At 37.0% G+C, this 19,252-nt stretch overlaps 1 protein-coding gene and 1 long non-coding RNA gene across 2 annotated transcripts; one reads left to right on the plus strand and one right to left on the minus strand.

The window, feature by feature from the left end:
- Nucleotides 1-9,851: 9,851 nt before the first annotated feature.
- Nucleotides 9,852-12,623, plus strand: LOC106052395 (uncharacterized). The gene is made up of 2 exons (XR_001215035.2): nucleotides 9,852-10,180; nucleotides 12,364-12,623. It is a non-coding gene; the product is annotated as an uncharacterized LOC106052395 (long non-coding RNA).
- A 3,396-nt stretch (nucleotides 12,624-16,019) lies between these two features.
- LOC129928975 (neurogenic locus protein delta-like) lies at nucleotides 16,020-18,963 on the minus strand. Its single transcript, XM_056045589.1, has 2 exons — nucleotides 18,952-18,963; nucleotides 16,020-17,447 (listed from the first exon to the last, which is right to left on the minus strand). Exons 1-2 carry the CDS (start codon nucleotides 18,961-18,963, stop codon nucleotides 16,020-16,022), a joined length of 1,440 nt encoding a protein of 479 aa, XP_055901564.1.
- Nucleotides 18,964-19,252: the final 289 nt, after the last annotated feature.

Raw genomic sequence — 19,252 nt, forward strand, 5'->3', positions numbered from 1 at the left:
TGACTGTCATTCAGTAGTCATTTGTTTTTATACAATTTTTTGCAATGATCTGTTGTAAAAAAAAATGTTTCATATTTAAATGTAAGTCTTCATTCTTAATATTTTTTTTTTTTCTGTTATGATTATTGTGTGATGTAAATCATATAAAGGAGATGAGATGGGCATTATTTTTGGTCAGAACAATGTCACCCGCACAGCATTTTCCCCTCTCCAGGTAGCCTATGTGTTCAGAGGAACAGCAAATATTGAATTCAGTTTGGGATCAGTAGTGTCGGAGGTTCTGTCAGGTTGTAGCACTTTGTGCTGCAAGCTTCCTAAGGGTCACCAGCTCATGTAAACTATTATATCCTCCATTATCCTGTGATGAAAGAAAAAAAGAAAACAATTATGTTAGTGGTTAGGGTTTTGTGATAAATATCTGACTTATTAGGTATTTTGTAGTCAGTAATTTTTTATATGCTTCTGCTTTGGAAAATAAATTCATCTCATGTGTCCCTTGACTTTCCTTGTAGGGGGTTCTGTGTCTGCATAACCAAATCCTTCCACTTTTCCCTATCAGCAGCTGTTCTCATCAGAATATCATGAGAGTGGACAGTCCATTCTTTCACATTGCCCATTGCCCAGCCAGATTTGCTTTGGGCGAGTCATTTTTCATTCTCCCTCCACTGTACCTTGAAGGATGACTTTGATAAATGATTGTGTCTTACAGCAGGACCAATTCAGCTCAGCGTTTGTTTCTTCACAGTATTGGGGAGTTCTTCCTTTTTTGTCAGTCAATATAATAATAATAATAATAAATATAATATGCAATATAATAATAAAATATATAATAATATAAAACCAGAACTGCTGAAAAAAAAAAGAAAAGGGTTTTATGTAATATTTATGTTGATGAAATAATTATTTAGAAATCTTAAGGTATTGTAAGGAATGTTTAATCAGATTGAACAAGTACAGAGTGCCAACATTCAACAAGTCTTGGTCAGAAACCTCCATCTGTCTGTCCCAAACGTTTCGTCTTGCGTTGAATAGTGAATTGTGTGCAATATAGTTCAGGCCGGTATAGTGTGAAGGACAGGACTAAATCTAAGAAGAAAAGTTGTTATTTTGTTATGCCCAATAATAACAGAGACTAATTCGTAGCTCATTCTTACCTATTACGGTACCATTAAAGTATGGAATGTGTTGCCTGAATCTATCAATAAAAACCAATGACTTGGCTGAGTTTTAAAAATCTCTAACACGAATAACTAGATTCACGCATAGATACATGTGCGATGTAATTATTTGATTTGATTTTTATTTATTTATTTACTTATTTTTGAAGGAATGTCTGTAATATAGATAGATTAACGCAGTGTTTTTCCTTGCTACACTCGTGACGACGTTAAGACGAAACAAGATTACAAAGACAGTTTGTGTGGAAACACAAACTCAAAATCGGCCCCCGAAGTGGTCCACCGAGGCAGGCTTCAATATTTTCAGAAAGAACATCCGAATGAAATTATATCAAAGACAAATGAGAGATAAGAATGGAGAAAGAAGGTTCACAGATCTTGTGTAGTGCCCCAACGGTCAAGCAGATCAAAGGATAGGTGAAAGTGAATGTAAAGTTAGATGTGAACCTGGCCTAACTAGTTCCCCTTTCAAACCTTGTGGTCTATAGGGCAGATGATCTAAAGTTCATCTGTTTCTGTGGCCTATGGTTAACAAGGGTGTCATGTGGCCAGCACAACGACCAACCGCCTTTACTTTTCCCCCAACTAATGTCAGGTACCCATTAGAGCTAGGTAGACTCAGAGGCGCCCAAAGATTCCGAAGTTGAAAATCCCAGTCTTCACCAGGATTCGAACCCGGGACCCCCGGCGCTTTACCGCTCAGCTACCGCGCCTTCCCTGTCCTAACTGATGTCTTAAAATTGATATAATCGTTTTAAAGGGCTCACTGTCTTATTTATTTTTTTTATTTTTTTTTTAATTTGTCCAGATATTTATTGTCTCTTTTTTTTTTTTTAATTCAGTACTGAAGCGATTACATTGCCAACAACACATCAGACACTAACATAAGTTTAAGGTTTACACAACAGTTCACGTTAAAATTGTTCATAAACTGTCCAAACCTGACGATCACGTGGTTGTCCATTGTCCTGTGTTGTAGACGAACGAAGTTATTTGGGATTCTTTCGGAAGGATCTGTCCTTATTTCCTATGGAAGCCCAACGATTCCAAGCAGTGTAAATGTTATGTACCACAAAGGGAGCTAATCAACACAAATATATTGTTCGTGTACATCACTCAGTCATAAGTTTTTCTTTTAACTATCCAAAACATACATTGCTTAAAAAAAACAACTAATTTTATGGTATCACAACAAGAAATCTCTTGTTTTTTTTTTTCCAAAGTTAACATTCCAAATAACACAAAAAAAAAGGCTAAGAAAATGCAGTTTACAAGATTACTATTCGTTTTAAATTATGTCTAGCTTATAATGCAAACAAAATATATTTTTTCTCTTAAAAAAATAGTAAACATTTGTTTGTGTGTAAATATAGTACTTGGTATAACAGAAATTACATAGCTTAACAATACAAATATAAAAAAAACTCCTTTCGGGGGCCGCTAAAAATGTAATATTCCGCACCCCTACCTTTAGCCAGATAGTGGGTATCGGCATTACAGAGTTCTAAAAGATGGGGTTTTCCCGATGTTTTGCATTCTACCTAAATTTCTTATTTCTACTACTGCATTCTTGTTGATGTCTAAGAGCAGAGCCGAAGGCTCTTCGAGCTCTAAGTTTGAAAAAAAAACCTGTTTGGACGCCAAACAGTAAAAGAAAACAAACCTGTGTTCACACAGTTCTGTTTGAGAGAGACCCGAGTCAATGCCTATGTAAAGCATTGCTGTTTCCAATGCCTTTGGCCCCGGACTCATGCTTGGCTGAACATGGCCGAAGGCCGAGGACACGGGAGCCTCCGCCATTTTCCTTCGTTATACCAAGCTAACCGTGGGGGACTCGCCATTTATGCAACGGTCCCTTGAGGAACGGCGCATGGATTTGTGACAGGTTTGTGGGGACTCTTTTACAACTCCGCGCCGTGCAATGAGTGGACTCTCGTCTACCCGTGGGCATCCCCACGGGAGTCTTGTGTTGCTACCCATTTAGCCTAGCCACTTCCTCTAATGGTCGTTTCCACACTAGCGCCACGATGAGGCAGAGTAGCGTGCTCGCGACTACTGCATTCTACAGACTTCTGTTGTGCACCATTTGACATCAAAAAGCGCGAGTCAGAAAGGAACAGAATGAATTAGCATAGATAGGTCTACTTAAGTTAATTTTTTTTTTAATGTTAAGTCTTCTTTTCAGACCATGCGGTCTATAGGACAGCTGAGTTAAGGTCATCTGTTTATTTGGCCAACGGTCAACCAGCAGGGTGCCATGTGGCCAGCACAACCACCAACCGAGATCTACTTAAGCCCTATAATAAAGAGCGAGAAACATTCGTGATTTGTTGCGCATGCGTGTGCGCATTTAAAAAACCGGAAACGCTTATGTCGCGGCTTCGCACAGAATGTTAACAGTTGTGTTGTAGTATGTTGACCATTGGAACATGAAAGTTACTCTATCTCTGTCTGGTACTGGTCATGATGAGGATATTGTGGTATGTGTCGAAAGAACCACGTTTGATTTATAAAAGAAATTTCAGCAGAAAAGATTGCTTGATCATAGAGGACTGGACTCTGGACCTCATTCACCAATCGTAAACAAACAACATTTAGCCACGTCGTGCTCTGTCTCTTCTATATAATGTACGATCTCATGTTTAATTCATGATGGCCGTCACGTGACAGTTTTTTTCCATTGTTTTATCAATAAGATCACTACGTGACTATTTAACTAGCCAGGAAAACCAGTGACTTGGCAGAATTTAAGTCATTGGTTAATATGCATGACTAAATGCATGAAGCGTAGCACGTGATCATCTTCTTTTTTGAAGTAACGTCTGTATTATATAAGATAAGACTAAATGCTGTTTGTTTACAATTGGTGAATGAGGTCCATTCAGGCATGCGTTGAGCAGCCATACTTCTATTCACCTTCACTTATGTCTTTTGAAATATTGGGGCACCACTTATGATCCGTTGTCCATCTCTTGCCTTAAATAGAATAAAAGGCCCATCCATTTTTTTATGTTGTTGTCTTTCCATCGCTTTCTCTCTGTCTGCTTCTACTTCTTTTTCCTGGTACTGTTCACTAAGGGATTGAAAAACAAAAACAACGTTACAATCCACCAACGTAGTAGCGGCCATTTTTAGGAAGCTTATAGCAACGCTCTCTCTGTCGGTTTGTCAGGTACACATTTTTTTTTACACATTATTTCTCCGACTTGACTTCCCATCCTCGGATCAAGTTGAAGCTGCCTACATTCATTCATAGTCCCCCTAATAACAGGATATCCGAAAAGGGAAATGAATTTCAGTATTGAGAGATGTACCTGTAAATGTTCAGTACTTTCCCTTATATAAGTCTTTTTTTTTCTTTAGTATTTTATATTTTGCTTGTTCTAAACAATTTTCTCATCCTAACTTTTTATTAGTGAAATTAACTTGCAGAGTAAACATTCAAACAACAATGGTCAGGGGTCATGACAAAGTACAAGGACGTGGTTTGCCTAACAAAAGAAATGTAGTCACTTATTTTTGACTTATCCTATTTTTTGATTCTCTTTGGCTTACTATTTAACTAACTTACTATTTAACTAACTTACTATTTAACTAACTTACTATTTAACTAACTTACTATTTAACTAACTTACTATTTAACTAACTTACTATTTAACTAACTTACTATTTAACTAATTACTATTTAACTAACTTACTATTTAACTAACTTACTATTTAACTAACTTACTATTTAACTAACTTACTATTTAACTAACTTACTATTTAACTAACTTACTATTTAACTAACTTACTATTTAACTAACTTACTATTTAACTAACTTACTATTTAACTAACTTACTATTTAACTAACTTACTATTTAACTAACTTACTATTTAACTAACTTACTATTTAACTAACTTACTATTTAACTAACTTACTATTTAACTAACTTACTATTTAACTAACTTACTATTTAACTAACTTACTATTTAACTAACTTACTATTTAACTAACTTACTATTTAACTAACTTACTATTTAACTAACTTACTATTTAACTAACTTACTATTGAACTAACTTACTATTTAACTAACTTACTATTTAACTAACTTACTATTTAACTAACTTACTATTTAACTAACTTACTATTTAACTAACTTACTATTTAACTAACTTACTATTTAACTAACTTACTATTTAACTAGCTTACTATTTAACTAACTTACTATTTAACTAACTTACTATTTAACTAACTTACTATTTAACTAACTTACTATTTAACTAGCTTACTATTTAACTAACTTACTATTTAACTAACTTACTATTTAACTAACTTACTATTTAACTAACTTACTATTTAACTAACTTACTATTTAACTAACTTACTATTTAACTAACTTACTATTTAACTAACTTACTATTTAACTAACTTACTATTTAACTAACTTACTATTTAACTAACTTACTATTTAACTAACTTACTATTTAACTAACTTACTATTTAACTAACTTACTATTTAACTAACTTACTATTTAACTAACTTACTATTTAACTAACTTACTATTTAACTAACTTACTATTTAACTAGCTTACTATTTAACTAACTTACTATTTAACTAGCTTACTATTTAACTAACTTACTATTTAACTAACTTACTATTTAACTAACTTACTATTTAACTAACTTACTATTTAACTAACTTACTATTTAACTAACTTACTATTTAACTAACTTACTATTTAACTAACTTACTATTTAACTAACTTACTATTTAACTAACTTACTATTTAACTAACTTACTATTTAACTAACTTACTATTTAACTAACTTACTATTTAACTAACTTACTATTTAACTAACTTACTATTTAACTAACTTACTATTTAACTAACTTACTATTTAACTAACTTACTATTTAACTAACTTACTATTTAACTAACTTACTATTTAACTAACTTACTATTTAACTAACTTACTATTTAACTAACTTACTATTTAACTAACTTACTATTTAACTAACTTACTATTTAACTAACTTACTATTTAACTAACTTACTATTTAACTAACTTACTATTTAACTAACTTACTATTTAACTAACTTACTATTTAACTAACTTACTATTTAACTAACTTACTATTTAACTAACTTACTATTTAACTAACTTACTATTGAACTAACTTACTATTGAACTAACTTACTATTTAACTAACTTACTATTTAACTAACTTACTATTTAACTAACTTACTATTTAACTAACTTACTATTTAACTAACTTACTATTTAACTAACTTACTATTTAACTAACTTACTATTTAACTAACTTACTATTTAACTAACTTACTATTTAACTAACTTACTATTTAACTAACTTACTATTTAACTAACTTACTATTTAACTAACTTACTATTTAACTAACTTACTATTTAACTAACTTACTATTTAACTAACTTACTATTTAACGCGATAGTAAAAAAAAAAAAAAAAAAATACAACAAAAAACCACTAAGTTCAAGATAGCAGAAACAAATGTACAGCCGATGGGCCAGCACTCTCTTATCAGCATCAATACAAAGGTATACTACTCAGTTAAGTATTTTGCAGACTCATTGACGAGTTATCTCCCCTGATCGGACACGTTTGAAAACTAATTGGTAATGTAAACTTGCAAGTCTCTCTTTATTATCAATAAGAAAAAAATCTGTATATGTCTTGTATTCTTTTTTTTTTCTTTCCTTTTTTATAGGCCCCCGAAAGGGGAATAGGCTCTATTAGTTTTGTGTGGTCTATCCTATCTGTCCATCCGTCCCGTTTAGATATCGTAAATTAGAAAAGATATTGAAAATCCGACATCATAATTTTCTAGACCAGCGGTTCTCAACCTTTTAAGCCCGGCGATCCCTTTTTACAATCCCCCACTCTGCCGCGACCCCCCTCCACACACACACACACACAGCAATAGAAGAATAGACAAAAACAATCCATATTTTCGATGGTCTTAGGCGACCCCTGACAAATCGTCATTCGACCCCATTCAAGGGGGTCGCGACTCACAGGTTGAGAATCCCTGTTCTAGACCTTTCAAAGTTCTGATGTAAAGGCTACTTTTCTTTTTTTTAAAAAGAAAAATTAAATTTTTAAAATCAACTATGCAAGCAGTTATTTTCATAAAAATACACCATTGTTACAACTATTCACTATTAATAGTTACAAACACAGGAGGCTATTTAGTAATATAGTATTTTTAAAGAGAAATAATGTATTTAGTATGCATATAAGTAGAAAATAATTTAAAAGAACAATTAATAAGTAGTTTTTCATATTATCGCGTGAACTACAAATATAACAATTGTTCAACAATTGTCAGTAACCTAGACTTAGACATCGAGCTGACAAAAAGGATAGGAAAAGCTACCACAGCATTGGCAAAACTCTCCAAGCGCGTCTGGGAAAATGGTAAATTGACCACAGCGACCAAAATCCTAGTCTACAACGCCTGTGTTGTGAGCACTCTCCTTTATGGCAGTGAAAGCTGGTCAACATACATGTACCAAGAGCACAGATTGAATAGTTTCCACTTGCGCTGCCTGAGACGCATAATGGGCATCTCTTGGAGGGACCATGTCTCCAATCAGGAAGTTTTGAGACTGGCCAATATGAACAGCATGTATGCTCTCCTGACACAAAGGAGATTACGCTGGCTCGGACATGTCACCCGCATGCCAGATGGTAGAATCCCGAAAGATATCTTATATGCTGAGCTGTGGAAGGAGTCAGACCCAAGGGCCGCCCAAGACTAACATATAGAGATGTCTGCAAGCGAGACATGAGAGCCTCAGGCATCAGTGAAAGTATGTGGGAAAACATAGCCAAAGACCGGAGTGCATGGAGACAGACTGTGCGTGCTGGGACAACCCTTGCTGAGAACAAAAGAATTGAAGCGGCTTTAATCAAGAGGGAAAAAAAGAAAGCTGCCCTGTCTGCTAGCCCTAAATCAGAGGCATACAAATGTACGAATTGTGGCAAAGTCTGCCGTTCTAGAATTGGCTTGATTAGCCACACCAGATTCTGCCCCGTCTCAAGATTAAGCCAAAACCAGTGACTCACTTGGGCGCATCCATTGCCTTTCGAGACAAAAGGAGCCATATATATATACAAATATAAATAATACTCACAGATTATTTAGATCATCATTATATGACAGTAGTTGGGTCAGGATCACATCTAATTTCACCTTCACTTTTACCTCTCCCTTGGTCTTCTGGGCCGTTGGGCACCACTCAAGATCTGTCAGCCTTCTTTCTCCATTCTTCTCTTTCATTTTCCTTTGATAGAATTTTATTCTGATATTCTTTCTGAAAATATTGAAACCTACCTTTTTACCTGCCTGCGTAGACCACTTCGGGGGCCGATTTTGAGTTTGTGTTTCCACACAAACTGTCTTTGTAATCTTGTTTTTCCTTTTTTTTTTAATACGATTTATTTTTAAAGTACTTAGACCATATTGCCATTTAAAATGCAAAATTGGATCATATTCTTATAAGAAATGTGGGCCATGTGTAGTCATGTAGATAATATATTGTCGTCCTGAATTTAACGAAGTCCTTGAAAATAAAATTTCTTTCAAAAGGAACCCAAAAATTCCGAGAAACATAATTCTAAATGTTTTTATTGGTGCATTTACCAGCTGACAAGCATGCATTCCAATTGCAAATATTTTGATGTTCAACAATGTGTACTTAGAAATGAACGAATCAGCACAAAAAAATGTTCCTGTACATCACTCAGTCATTATCAACTTGCAGGACAGGTCTCAGGCCACTGCAACCTATGCGGTCGCAGTGGGCCCCGCGCTTTCATAGGTGCCGTTCTAATTCTAGGTGCAATTATTAAATTGCAAAATATATACAAACAATTCCTGGACATCTCCTGAATTTATTAAAATCTCCTGAAAACTTATAAAAAGCTCCTGAAAAATAGACGAAATTGTCATTTGTGGGTGTCATTCATTGCGGAAAACGCCAATCCTACGCGATAAAAGAAATAAGGCATTTTCAGCTTTCATGTAATAAAATGTGGGCGAATTTTCACCTAAATCGGAAGGTCCAATACTATATCTACTTTTATAGTCACTGGCATATAAATATGCCATAGGTTGCAAGGTTCGTAAAGTAAAATTAATTTGATCGCAATTTTGTACCTAGAAAAGTCGAATTTTTTTCTAATACAAAATCTTAATTTTCATTTATTTTCGTTATTCCCTCCCAGACTAGGCCCCGCGCAATGAGTTTCGCATAGGGCCCCGCAATTTTTAGGACCGGCCCTGTCAACTTGTGTATAAGTCGTGTGTCCTGCGCCATTGTGCTCACGCTGAAGGGTCCAAAGGAACTGTTACTATGACCGCTTTTCCAAAATCATTAGTAGATAAACCACACGCTGACAGACAGGCACCGGTCTCCAGATGTTAACTTATCATCAAACCATGATTGTTTTGTTTGACATGTTTTGGATGTTCCTTCATAGTCTACTACCTAGTCCAAACCTCCCGCAGGACGACGGGGGATGGGAGCGGGCATGGTTTGAACCCGGGACTATCGATAAATCCAAACGACAGTCCAGCGCGCAAACCGCACGACCAGGAAGCCATTGAGGCTAAGTTTTGTTGTGTAACCCCAGTGGACTAGATACAAGTAGAATGTGATTTTTAATTTCATATCTCTGTTATACAAAAAGTAACGAAAATTTACATATTAAGCTGTATTGACAAATTACTGTTATTTGGTAAACGTTCCATTTGTTTAATATTAACTTTTTTAACGCCAGATAACATGAGACTGATGTTGAGTTTGTTTCTTACTGCTATCGTCTTCATAGAGAGGACACACGGCATAGTGTGCACAGCCAACATCTGCGACCTAGTGGATTGTATACATCATACACCAGAGAACTGCCCCGGGAAATTCGTGAAGAATGGCGGCTATTGTGGCTGCTGTGACGCCTGTTTGGCTATTTTAAGTAGGTCAAACTGTCACTGTCAGGGGTAGCATTTGGTATTGTGTATCATTATCGGGATTATAGGTTACACTTTATGTGTTTATCAGGGCCGGATTTAAGGGGGTGGGCAGGCGGGGCTACTGCCATGGAGTTCGACAAGAAAGGGACATCCACAAAAATAAAATTAAAAAAAAAATATATATCCGAATTTCGACGGGTCAGAAACTTTGAAATTTTTTTTGTTTATTAGTTTCTAAGATTTTTTTTTTTACTGTAAACACTTAAAATCTTACGTCGGAAGGCAACACTGTTGTGATTAAGAACTGTTCGCTTGTAGCATGATTGCAATATGTAAATGTAGCTACGGTTTACAGCAGTGGACCAAGGACCTTACCCACAGAAACTCAAAAATATACACTTTTTAAAAATAAAATATGCATATTAAAAAGGAAAATAAGTCTAAATTTAAAGGTTATTCATTTATTTCTTTTTAAATACGGCATGCTTTAAGATATATAAGTTGTGTTATTCCTAAATGGTACTTTATTAAAGCTTTCCAAAAAGTGTAAGGGCCTCCATGAAAATTCTATCCTAGGGTCTCTACATACTTAAATCCGGCACTGGTTTTTATCATAAATTGTATGTAATGTGTTATCTTGATATTGGGTCATAATTTATGTATGTCAGGGATATTAGGTAACACGTTATATTTTTTTGTCGTAGATATTTTGTAATAAATGTATATCTTTTCAGGGTAATAGGTCTTCATGAATGTCTGTCAGGGACAGTAACTCACGATGTAAAATATGACAGGCATGTTGTAGGATAAGCTGATTTAGTCTTTCCTTTCGTTTCCACTTCCTTTCTCGTAAGCTCCTTAACTCTTTCTCTCCGTATTTATTTACCACATTCTGGTGGAATCAACGCTGGTATCGTCAGTTAGGAGAAAAAGAGTTTTAAAATAAAACTAAACTTTTTAGACTATGCCAAAAAGATTAGGCCTAAACATCAAACTGGTTTTATTTTATTTTTTTCTCTAGTTGGAGGATTTTCACTTATTAACTAAACAATATCAAGAACGCTAAATTGAAATTCAATGTTGCCAACTTCATAGAAATGGAAATCAACACGAAATGGAAGTGCTGATACAATTATAGCAGGCTATTCTTTTAGTCTGATTAAAAAATGCAAAGTAAAAAAACAAACAAAAAAAAACTAGCTTATCAACACATTATTTCTCAGTAAAAGTTTGTCAAATGTTTGACATATTTCGGATGTTCCTTCAGAGTTGAAAATAATCTACTTTCTAGTGCAAACCTCCCGCATGACGACGGAGGATGGTAACGAGCAGGGTTTGAATCTGGGACTATCAAGATGACCGAACGACAGTCCAGCGCGCATAACGCACAACCAAGTAGACATCTTTACACTAGATATATATATATATATAAGCTTTTTTTCCATCTTAGATACATATATCTAATTACCTTGGAAATACAGGAAGGGAAGAATCATGTAAAAGTGATCCATTATTTTGCAAATTGTTACGTGATTATCTGGTAGTTTCAAGATGTAAAAGCTTTTAAAATCTTTGTGCCAAATGTGTTTCGCCAGCCTATAAAATAGGAACACATTTTGTTGACGTTTAATTAATGATGAAGAGAAAAAAATATTACAATATAAAGATAAGGATATAATGTTCAGGTAAGTGATTTAGAGTCATTTCTAAAAAAATAACAGTGACAATGAAGATGAAATCGATTCCAGGTCTTAAACTTGGGAGCAGAATGCAACTAAATCCCATGTGGCATTTAAATGTTTTTGACTACGTAGACCTAATTATGTCTTGATGAAACTTGACGCTAATCCATAAGAATGGATGTATTGACAACACCAAAATTTGTTAACTGTTTCTTTTGTAATGTATTAAAACTAGCTTTAAAATATTGTTATGACTTTGCCATGCGCACCGCTATCCAAGATAGTGCAGAAAGAAGGTGCGCACTATCTGTGACTAAACAAGTCGGATGTTGACTTGGGAGAGACAAACGATTTCCGCCCAAGGAGACAGCCAATATGGAGATGCTGTACTCAAGGCAGATAACCCTTTGTGTTTGTCATGTCTCTATGTAAATAAACGTCTTCGTCTCGTTAAGTTGCCTCCCTGCAGTTATTACAATAGTGTGTCCTTTTTTTTTCCCTAGAACCTGGTGATACCTGCTACAGTTTATTTTTAGCTGGATCCCCTAACACGACTATCTGCCCTGACAACTACCACTGTGATACAAATACCTTTAAGTGTACAGCGAATTAAATGAAAAGTACGTTCATGGTTTTTCTGGTTGGCCTCAAGTTTAATGCATCACGTGATGATACATGCTGTTATTAACTTAGGTCTATTGTATATGATTTTTTTCGATTACATGTAATTACAAATATTTTAAATAAAATTATTAAAGAAAAACATTTCTTGATGTTTACAATATATATTGAAGAGTTGATACACAGTACCTCCTCTTTTTATTTCAATTTCTAAGCAAAAAATAATAATAGAGTTAAATAAACAAGAAAGAAGATAAATCAATATGGGGAAACTATGGGGTGATATAAGTTTTGTAACCTTAAGGAAAAAAAAAAAGAAAATATGATGACGTATGGGGGGGGGCGGCGCAATGTCCTCTCAGGCATTGGGGAGGGGGGGGGCAATGTCCTCTCATCTCAAGCATTGGGGAGGGGGGCGCAATGTCCTCTCAGGCATTGGGGAGGGGGCAATGTCCTCTCAAGCATTGGGGAGGGGGGGCAATATCCTCTCATCTCAAGCATTGGGGAGGCGGGCGCAATGTCCTCTCAAGCATTGGTGAGGGGGGGGGGGCAATATCCTCTCATCTCAAGCATTGGGGAGGGGGGCGCAATGTCCTCTCAGGCATTGGGGAGGGGGGGCAATGTCCTCTCATCTCAAGCATTGGGGAGGGGGGCGCAATGTCCTCTCAGGCATTGGGGAGGGGGGCAATGTCCTCTCAGGCATTGGGGATGGGGGCGCAATGTCCTCTCAGGCATTGGGGAGGGGGCGCAATGACCTCTCAGGCATTGGGGAGGGGGGGCAATGTCCTCTCAGGCATTGGGGAGGGGGGCAATGTCCTCTCAAGCATTGGGGAGGGGGGGCAATATCCTCTCATCTCAAGCATTGGGGAGGCGGGCGCAATGTCCTCTCAAGCATTGGTGAGGGGGGGGCAATATCCTCTCATCTCAAGCATTGGGGAGGGGGGCGCAATGTCCTCTCAGGCATTGGGGAGGGGGGGCAATGTCCTCTCATCTCAAGCATTGGGGAGGGGGGCGCAATGTCCTCTCAGGCATTGGGGAGGGGGGCAATGTCCTCTCAGGCATTGGGGATGGGGGCGCAATGTCCTCTCAGGCATTGGGGAGGGGGCGCAATGACCTCTCAGGCATTGGGGAGGGGGGGCAATGTCCTCTCAGGCATTGGGGAGGGGGGCAATGTCCTCTCATCTCAAGCATTGGGGAGAGAGCAATATCCTCTCATCTCAAGCATTGGGGAGGCGGGCGCAATGTCCTCTCAAGCATTGGTGAGGGGGGGGCAATATCCTCTCATCTCAAGCATTGGGGAGGGGGGCGCAATGTCCTCTCAGGCATTGGGGAGGGGGGGGGCAATATCCTCTCATCTCAAGCATTGGGGAGGGGGGGGCGCAATGTCCTCTCAAGCATTGGGGAGAGGGGGGCGCAAACGCGACATTATGTTTTTGAAGGAAACACATATTTTCATTGTAGTTATAAATCCATGTTCAAACATCAACCTAGTAAAATAATATAGGTACAAATGAAAAGGAAAATATTTTAATTAAGGGGTGTTATTTCATCTTCCAGGTTTAGGGATTTAAAATGTATACCGACTTCTTGGGAGGTATTAGCGCCTGTATCGACACAGGTAGACATTTGAAAGGATCTCCGATAACGGGATTTAGCTACACGCTCTTCTATCAGAGCGGTTTTATTTCTTGTTAATTTCTTTACTCACTTTTCTGTAGGTATTTCGTTCGTGTTAAAAAAAAAAAATAGGCTACTTTATAAAAAAAGGAATAAACTCTCTTGTGGTGAGTAAACTGTGATTGATTATTGTCACGGGTCACTGTTTGTGCTTGTTTGTCGGTGTGATCTTGAGGGGGGGGGCGATCAATTGCTCATTATTGCAAGGCTTTTTCTCCACTAACCCTAATACATTTTACATACAAAACAAAATTAGTTGATTACGACCAATGGACCTCATTCACCAATCGTAAATAAACACATTTAGCCACGTCATAACAATGAAAATGCGTATCACGTGACAGCCACTAAGGATAAGATCATTTGTATAGAAGATATATAGAATCACGTGGCTAAATGTTGTTTGTTTACGATTGGTGAAGGGGGTCCATTGATTAACTATTTGGTAAATTTTTTTGTTTCGTTCAGGATTTTTCGATGACAATGAATAATTTTGCAAAGTTTTGAAACTTTAACCGAGAATGGAAACTGGAAGAAACAAGGTGTAAACATTTTGGTTGGGACCAAAACAGACGGATTGAGGTGATATAAACCTGGTAAAAATGTCAGCCACAATACATTTGAAATGAAATAACAATCCCTTTTATTACAGAAGTACTTGCGCTTTATGTAAACTCGATTGTCCTTCACATAAAAGTATTGGCCAGTTTAGCCTGCTTCTATATTAGCTTCTATCTTAGCCTATTGACGTGCGTTTTTGGCCAGTCTCAGACACTTTTATTTCAACCTCTTTGACCTACTCTGTTCTTGGCTTATTGTGGTGGGTTTGGCTATGGAACAACCAGATAGACCTGTTAACTACGTCACCCTAAGGCCAATGTTAATCAACAACCACTCCAGCCCAACATAACCAAATCCCTGTACGGCAGTGCTGAACAACTGAAGAAAACAGCGCACTATTTTTCCTTGGCACAGTCTGCAAAAGAGCTCACAGCTCAGCAGCACTGCAGCAATAAAGCTGGCTAGAAGAAGAAGAAGAAGTGGTGGGTTCAGTCCAGAATTGAATAAACAAGACAAAGTGTAGATCGATCTCAAACTTGTATAACAGATTTTTAAAAAAAAAACACGAACAGAATAAGCATGTAGGCCTATAAAAAAACACAAAGGAACTACAGAATGTGGCATCAAGGAGTAGAACCAAGCTTCAGCCAAGAGAGTCAGTAGCAAAGGACAGTGGCCGCATTTCTTCCGTTTAAAACAGTTGATTTCGTGGCCTTCCCGGGACAGAGGTAAACTCGGTCTTTGTGGACCGGTGCTTGGTCAAGTTTGGCCTCCTGTTAGATTTTTAAAAATTCTGCCCACTACATAACTATGAGAAAGAGTGTGTTGCATACGCAAGGATAATGAATTTCTGAACTCTTGAAAACTCTTGACAACCGGGTAACCTGCTGTCTCTCCATTAATACCTCCTGAGGATTTCTTTTTATACAGAAGACAGAAGACTTTAAAAAAAATATCCGTAAAACATAGACGAAACGAATAAGCTGTAATGAATGGTCATACATTTTAGACTCCAAACATAGTGTAGGCCTACATTTTTTTCCCTAGGAAATCTGGAAAATTGTGTTTAAATTATACCAAGTTTCTTTCTTTTTCATTACATTTTTAATACTCTCATATATCCCTCTTTGGGAACTTACAGTACTTTCCAAGACCCCCCAGCTGACTAATTAGAGACGAGAATGATATTTTCTTTGTTTAAGGCAGTACTGCTTAACCCCCTCTATGAATCAAATGATAAACACACAAAGACACAGAGTTATTCAGACCTAAGCTCAACTCCTACGTTACAATCCAATATTCAACCATTGGTTCCTCTTGCTAGTCTTCCATTCAGACACTCTCTTCCATTCAGACACTCTCTTCCATTCAGACACTCTCTTCCATTCAGACACTCTCTTCCATTCAGACACCCTCTTCCATTCAGACACCCTCTTCCATTCAGACACCCTCTTCCATTCAGACACTCTCTTCCATTCAGACACTCTCTTCCATTCAGACACTCTCTTCCATTCAGACACTCTTTTCCATTCAGACACTCTCTTCCATTCTGACACTCTCTTCCATTCAGACACTCTCTTCCATTCAGACACTCTCTTCCGTTCAGACACTCTCTTCCATTCAGACACTCTCTTCCATTCAGACACTCTCTTCCATTCAGACACGCTCTTCCATTCAGACACTCTCTTCCATTCAGACACTCTCTTCCATTCAGACACGCTCTTCCATTCAGACACGCTCTTCCATTCAGACACTCTCTTCCATTCAGACACTTTCTTCCATTCAGACACTCTCTTCCATTCAGACACGCTCTTCCATTCAGACACTCTCTTCCATTCAGACACTCTCTTCCATTCAGACACTCTCTTCCATTCAGACACTCTCTTCCATTCAGACACGCTCTTCCATTCAGACACTCTCTTCCATTCAGACACTCTCTTCCATTCAGACACTCTCTTCCATTCAGACACTCTCTTCCATTCAGACACGCTCTTCCATTCAGACACGCTCTTCCATTCAGACACTCTCTTCCATTCAGACACTTTCTTCCATTCAGACACTCTCTTCCATTCAGACACGCTCTTCCATTCAGACACTCTCTTCCATTCAGACACTCTCTTCCATTCAGACACTCTCTTCCATTCAGACACTCTCTTCCATTCAGACACGCTCTTCCATTCAGACACTCTCTTCCATTCAGACACTCTCTTCCATTCAGACACTCTCTTCCATTCAGACACTCTCTTCCATTCAGACACGCTCTTCCATTCAGACACTCTCTTCCATTCAGACACTCTCTTCCATTCAGACACTCTCTTCCATTCAGACACTCTCTTCCATTCAGACACCCTCTTCCATTCAGACACTCTCTTCCATTCAGACACGCTCTTCCATTCAGACACTCTCTTCCATTCAGACACTCTCTTCCATTCAGACACTCTCTTCCATTCAGACACGCTCTTCCATTCAGACACTCTCTTCCATTCAGACACTCTCTTCCATTCAGACACTCTCGTCCATTCAGACACTCTCTTCCATTCAGACACTCTCTTCCATTCAGACACTCTCTTCCATTCAGACACTCTCTTCCATTCAGACACGCTCTTCCATTCAGACACTCTCTTCCATTCAGACACTCTCTTCCATTCAGACACTCTCTTCCATTCAGACACTCTCTTCCATTCAGACACTCTCTTCCATTCAGACACTCTCTTCCATTCAGCACCAACTACGACTCAACGTCCAGGCGATGGCTCACGTCAAGGGCGACAACCTCGTAACGAATCAATTACTCTAACATCTAGATCTATTTGTACAGCATCAGTTCAGCAGAACCCCGTCGAAAACATGAAACAAAAACAAGAGGATTATTTTGCACTGCTATATTATCGCCAACTAGTTATTATTCATTTTCTTCACCACCCACTATAATTTACAAAATAAAAACACAAATTATCCTCACAATTCGGCCTATACACGCGTAACATGTATGCAAAACAGAATATATGTATCATGAAAAAAAAATAAAAAAATTTTGGTACGGACTCAAAGATTACTCTAAGTTGTTGATATAGTTTATATTTTGAGGTAATGCTTAATGTCAACGCTTGAGTATCTTGTTCTTATAATCTAAAGCAAACCAGTGATTCTCAAATTTTTACAAGACACTATCCCCTCCCCCCAAAATATTTTTTTTAAAACATCCATCTTCAGCTAGCGGGTAGAAATGCAAGCTTCTCTAGTCAAATGAAGTTACACGAAGAAGGCATCCCTGGTCTATACTGCAAGTCAGAGGAACATTCATGATATTTAAAGCGCACTAACGATTGCTAAGGTATAGTAAGACATTAAGATCGTCATCTTGTTTTTGGCTCACAAAAAAATTCCTTAACTCTTTCTCTCCTAACTGACGATACCGACGTTGATTCCACCAGAATGTGGTAAATAATTACGGAGAGAAAGAGTTAACAAAACAGTGGTGGCTGTTTTGACATGAGAAAGTCGAAAAGAATCGCGTTGGCGGAGATGTATTGCATTAACTTCCTCAAAAAAAAAAGGTTCTGAATCATTTTGGCTGCAGATGCCTTTTACGAAAATGGTGTACAGTGTATATCTATATACGAAATGGCGACTGGCATTGGCCCTACTTAGAAGTTATGACATCTCAGTTAAATTATTTCACTTGCTAAAATATTAGTGGTAATGTCATCGTTAGCTTGTTAATATTTATTCATGGATGAAATGAAAATGGAACATTGTTTGTTTCTTAAAAATTAAATTGAAAGTCGTGCCATCTGCTCCATTTTATACAACGTTTATAAACTCACTCTGTCATTCTGTCTGTCTTTCTGGTAAAATCGTTATTTCTCCATCTTCCCATTATCAAATTAGGTTGAAACTTTGCAAAATTATTTATTATTCCTTATAAAACATGAACCAATAAAAAAAAAAACAGTTTATAAATAAGTGGTAATTATTATTTTGTTTGATATCCAAAATTGGAAATAAATCCTACAGTTTTGTTTGAGTTTTTCTCATTATAAGAGCTTTGTACAATTTTTTTTGTATGCATTATGTTTTACTTGTATTTTTTTTTGGTCATCAAGTCTTGTCTCTCCTTTAGACTATGGTTTGAGAAACGCTGATTTCAAGTAATACGCATCTAAAAATGCAATAATTGTTTTAAGACTTTGTGTATTGTAGTCGTGTCGAAATGTATTTTCAATTCTAACTGTTGATGCCATGTTGATTGTAAGACTTTTATCTCATGGTTTTCACACACATTGAAACTTTCAATTTGCTCCCTTAGTTTGACGTTAAAAAAGAAAACCCACGATAAACATATGTGTAGAGTTTATCTTATCAGATTGAAGTGTTTATATAAGCAAAAGTACGCAATACTTTGGAGACTTTCTATATTTCCAACGTTCATTACCACTGCAGTGAGGCTGTCTTTAAAAAAAAAAAGGTAAATGTAATTAATATATTTTTTCTTGTTGCTATCACATGACCAGCATTGGATATTTACGCATG

Source organism: Biomphalaria glabrata, chromosome 11 (assembly GCF_947242115.1).
Source record: "Biomphalaria glabrata chromosome 11, xgBioGlab47.1, whole genome shotgun sequence".
Lineage (NCBI taxonomy): Eukaryota > Metazoa > Mollusca > Gastropoda > Planorbidae > Biomphalaria > Biomphalaria glabrata.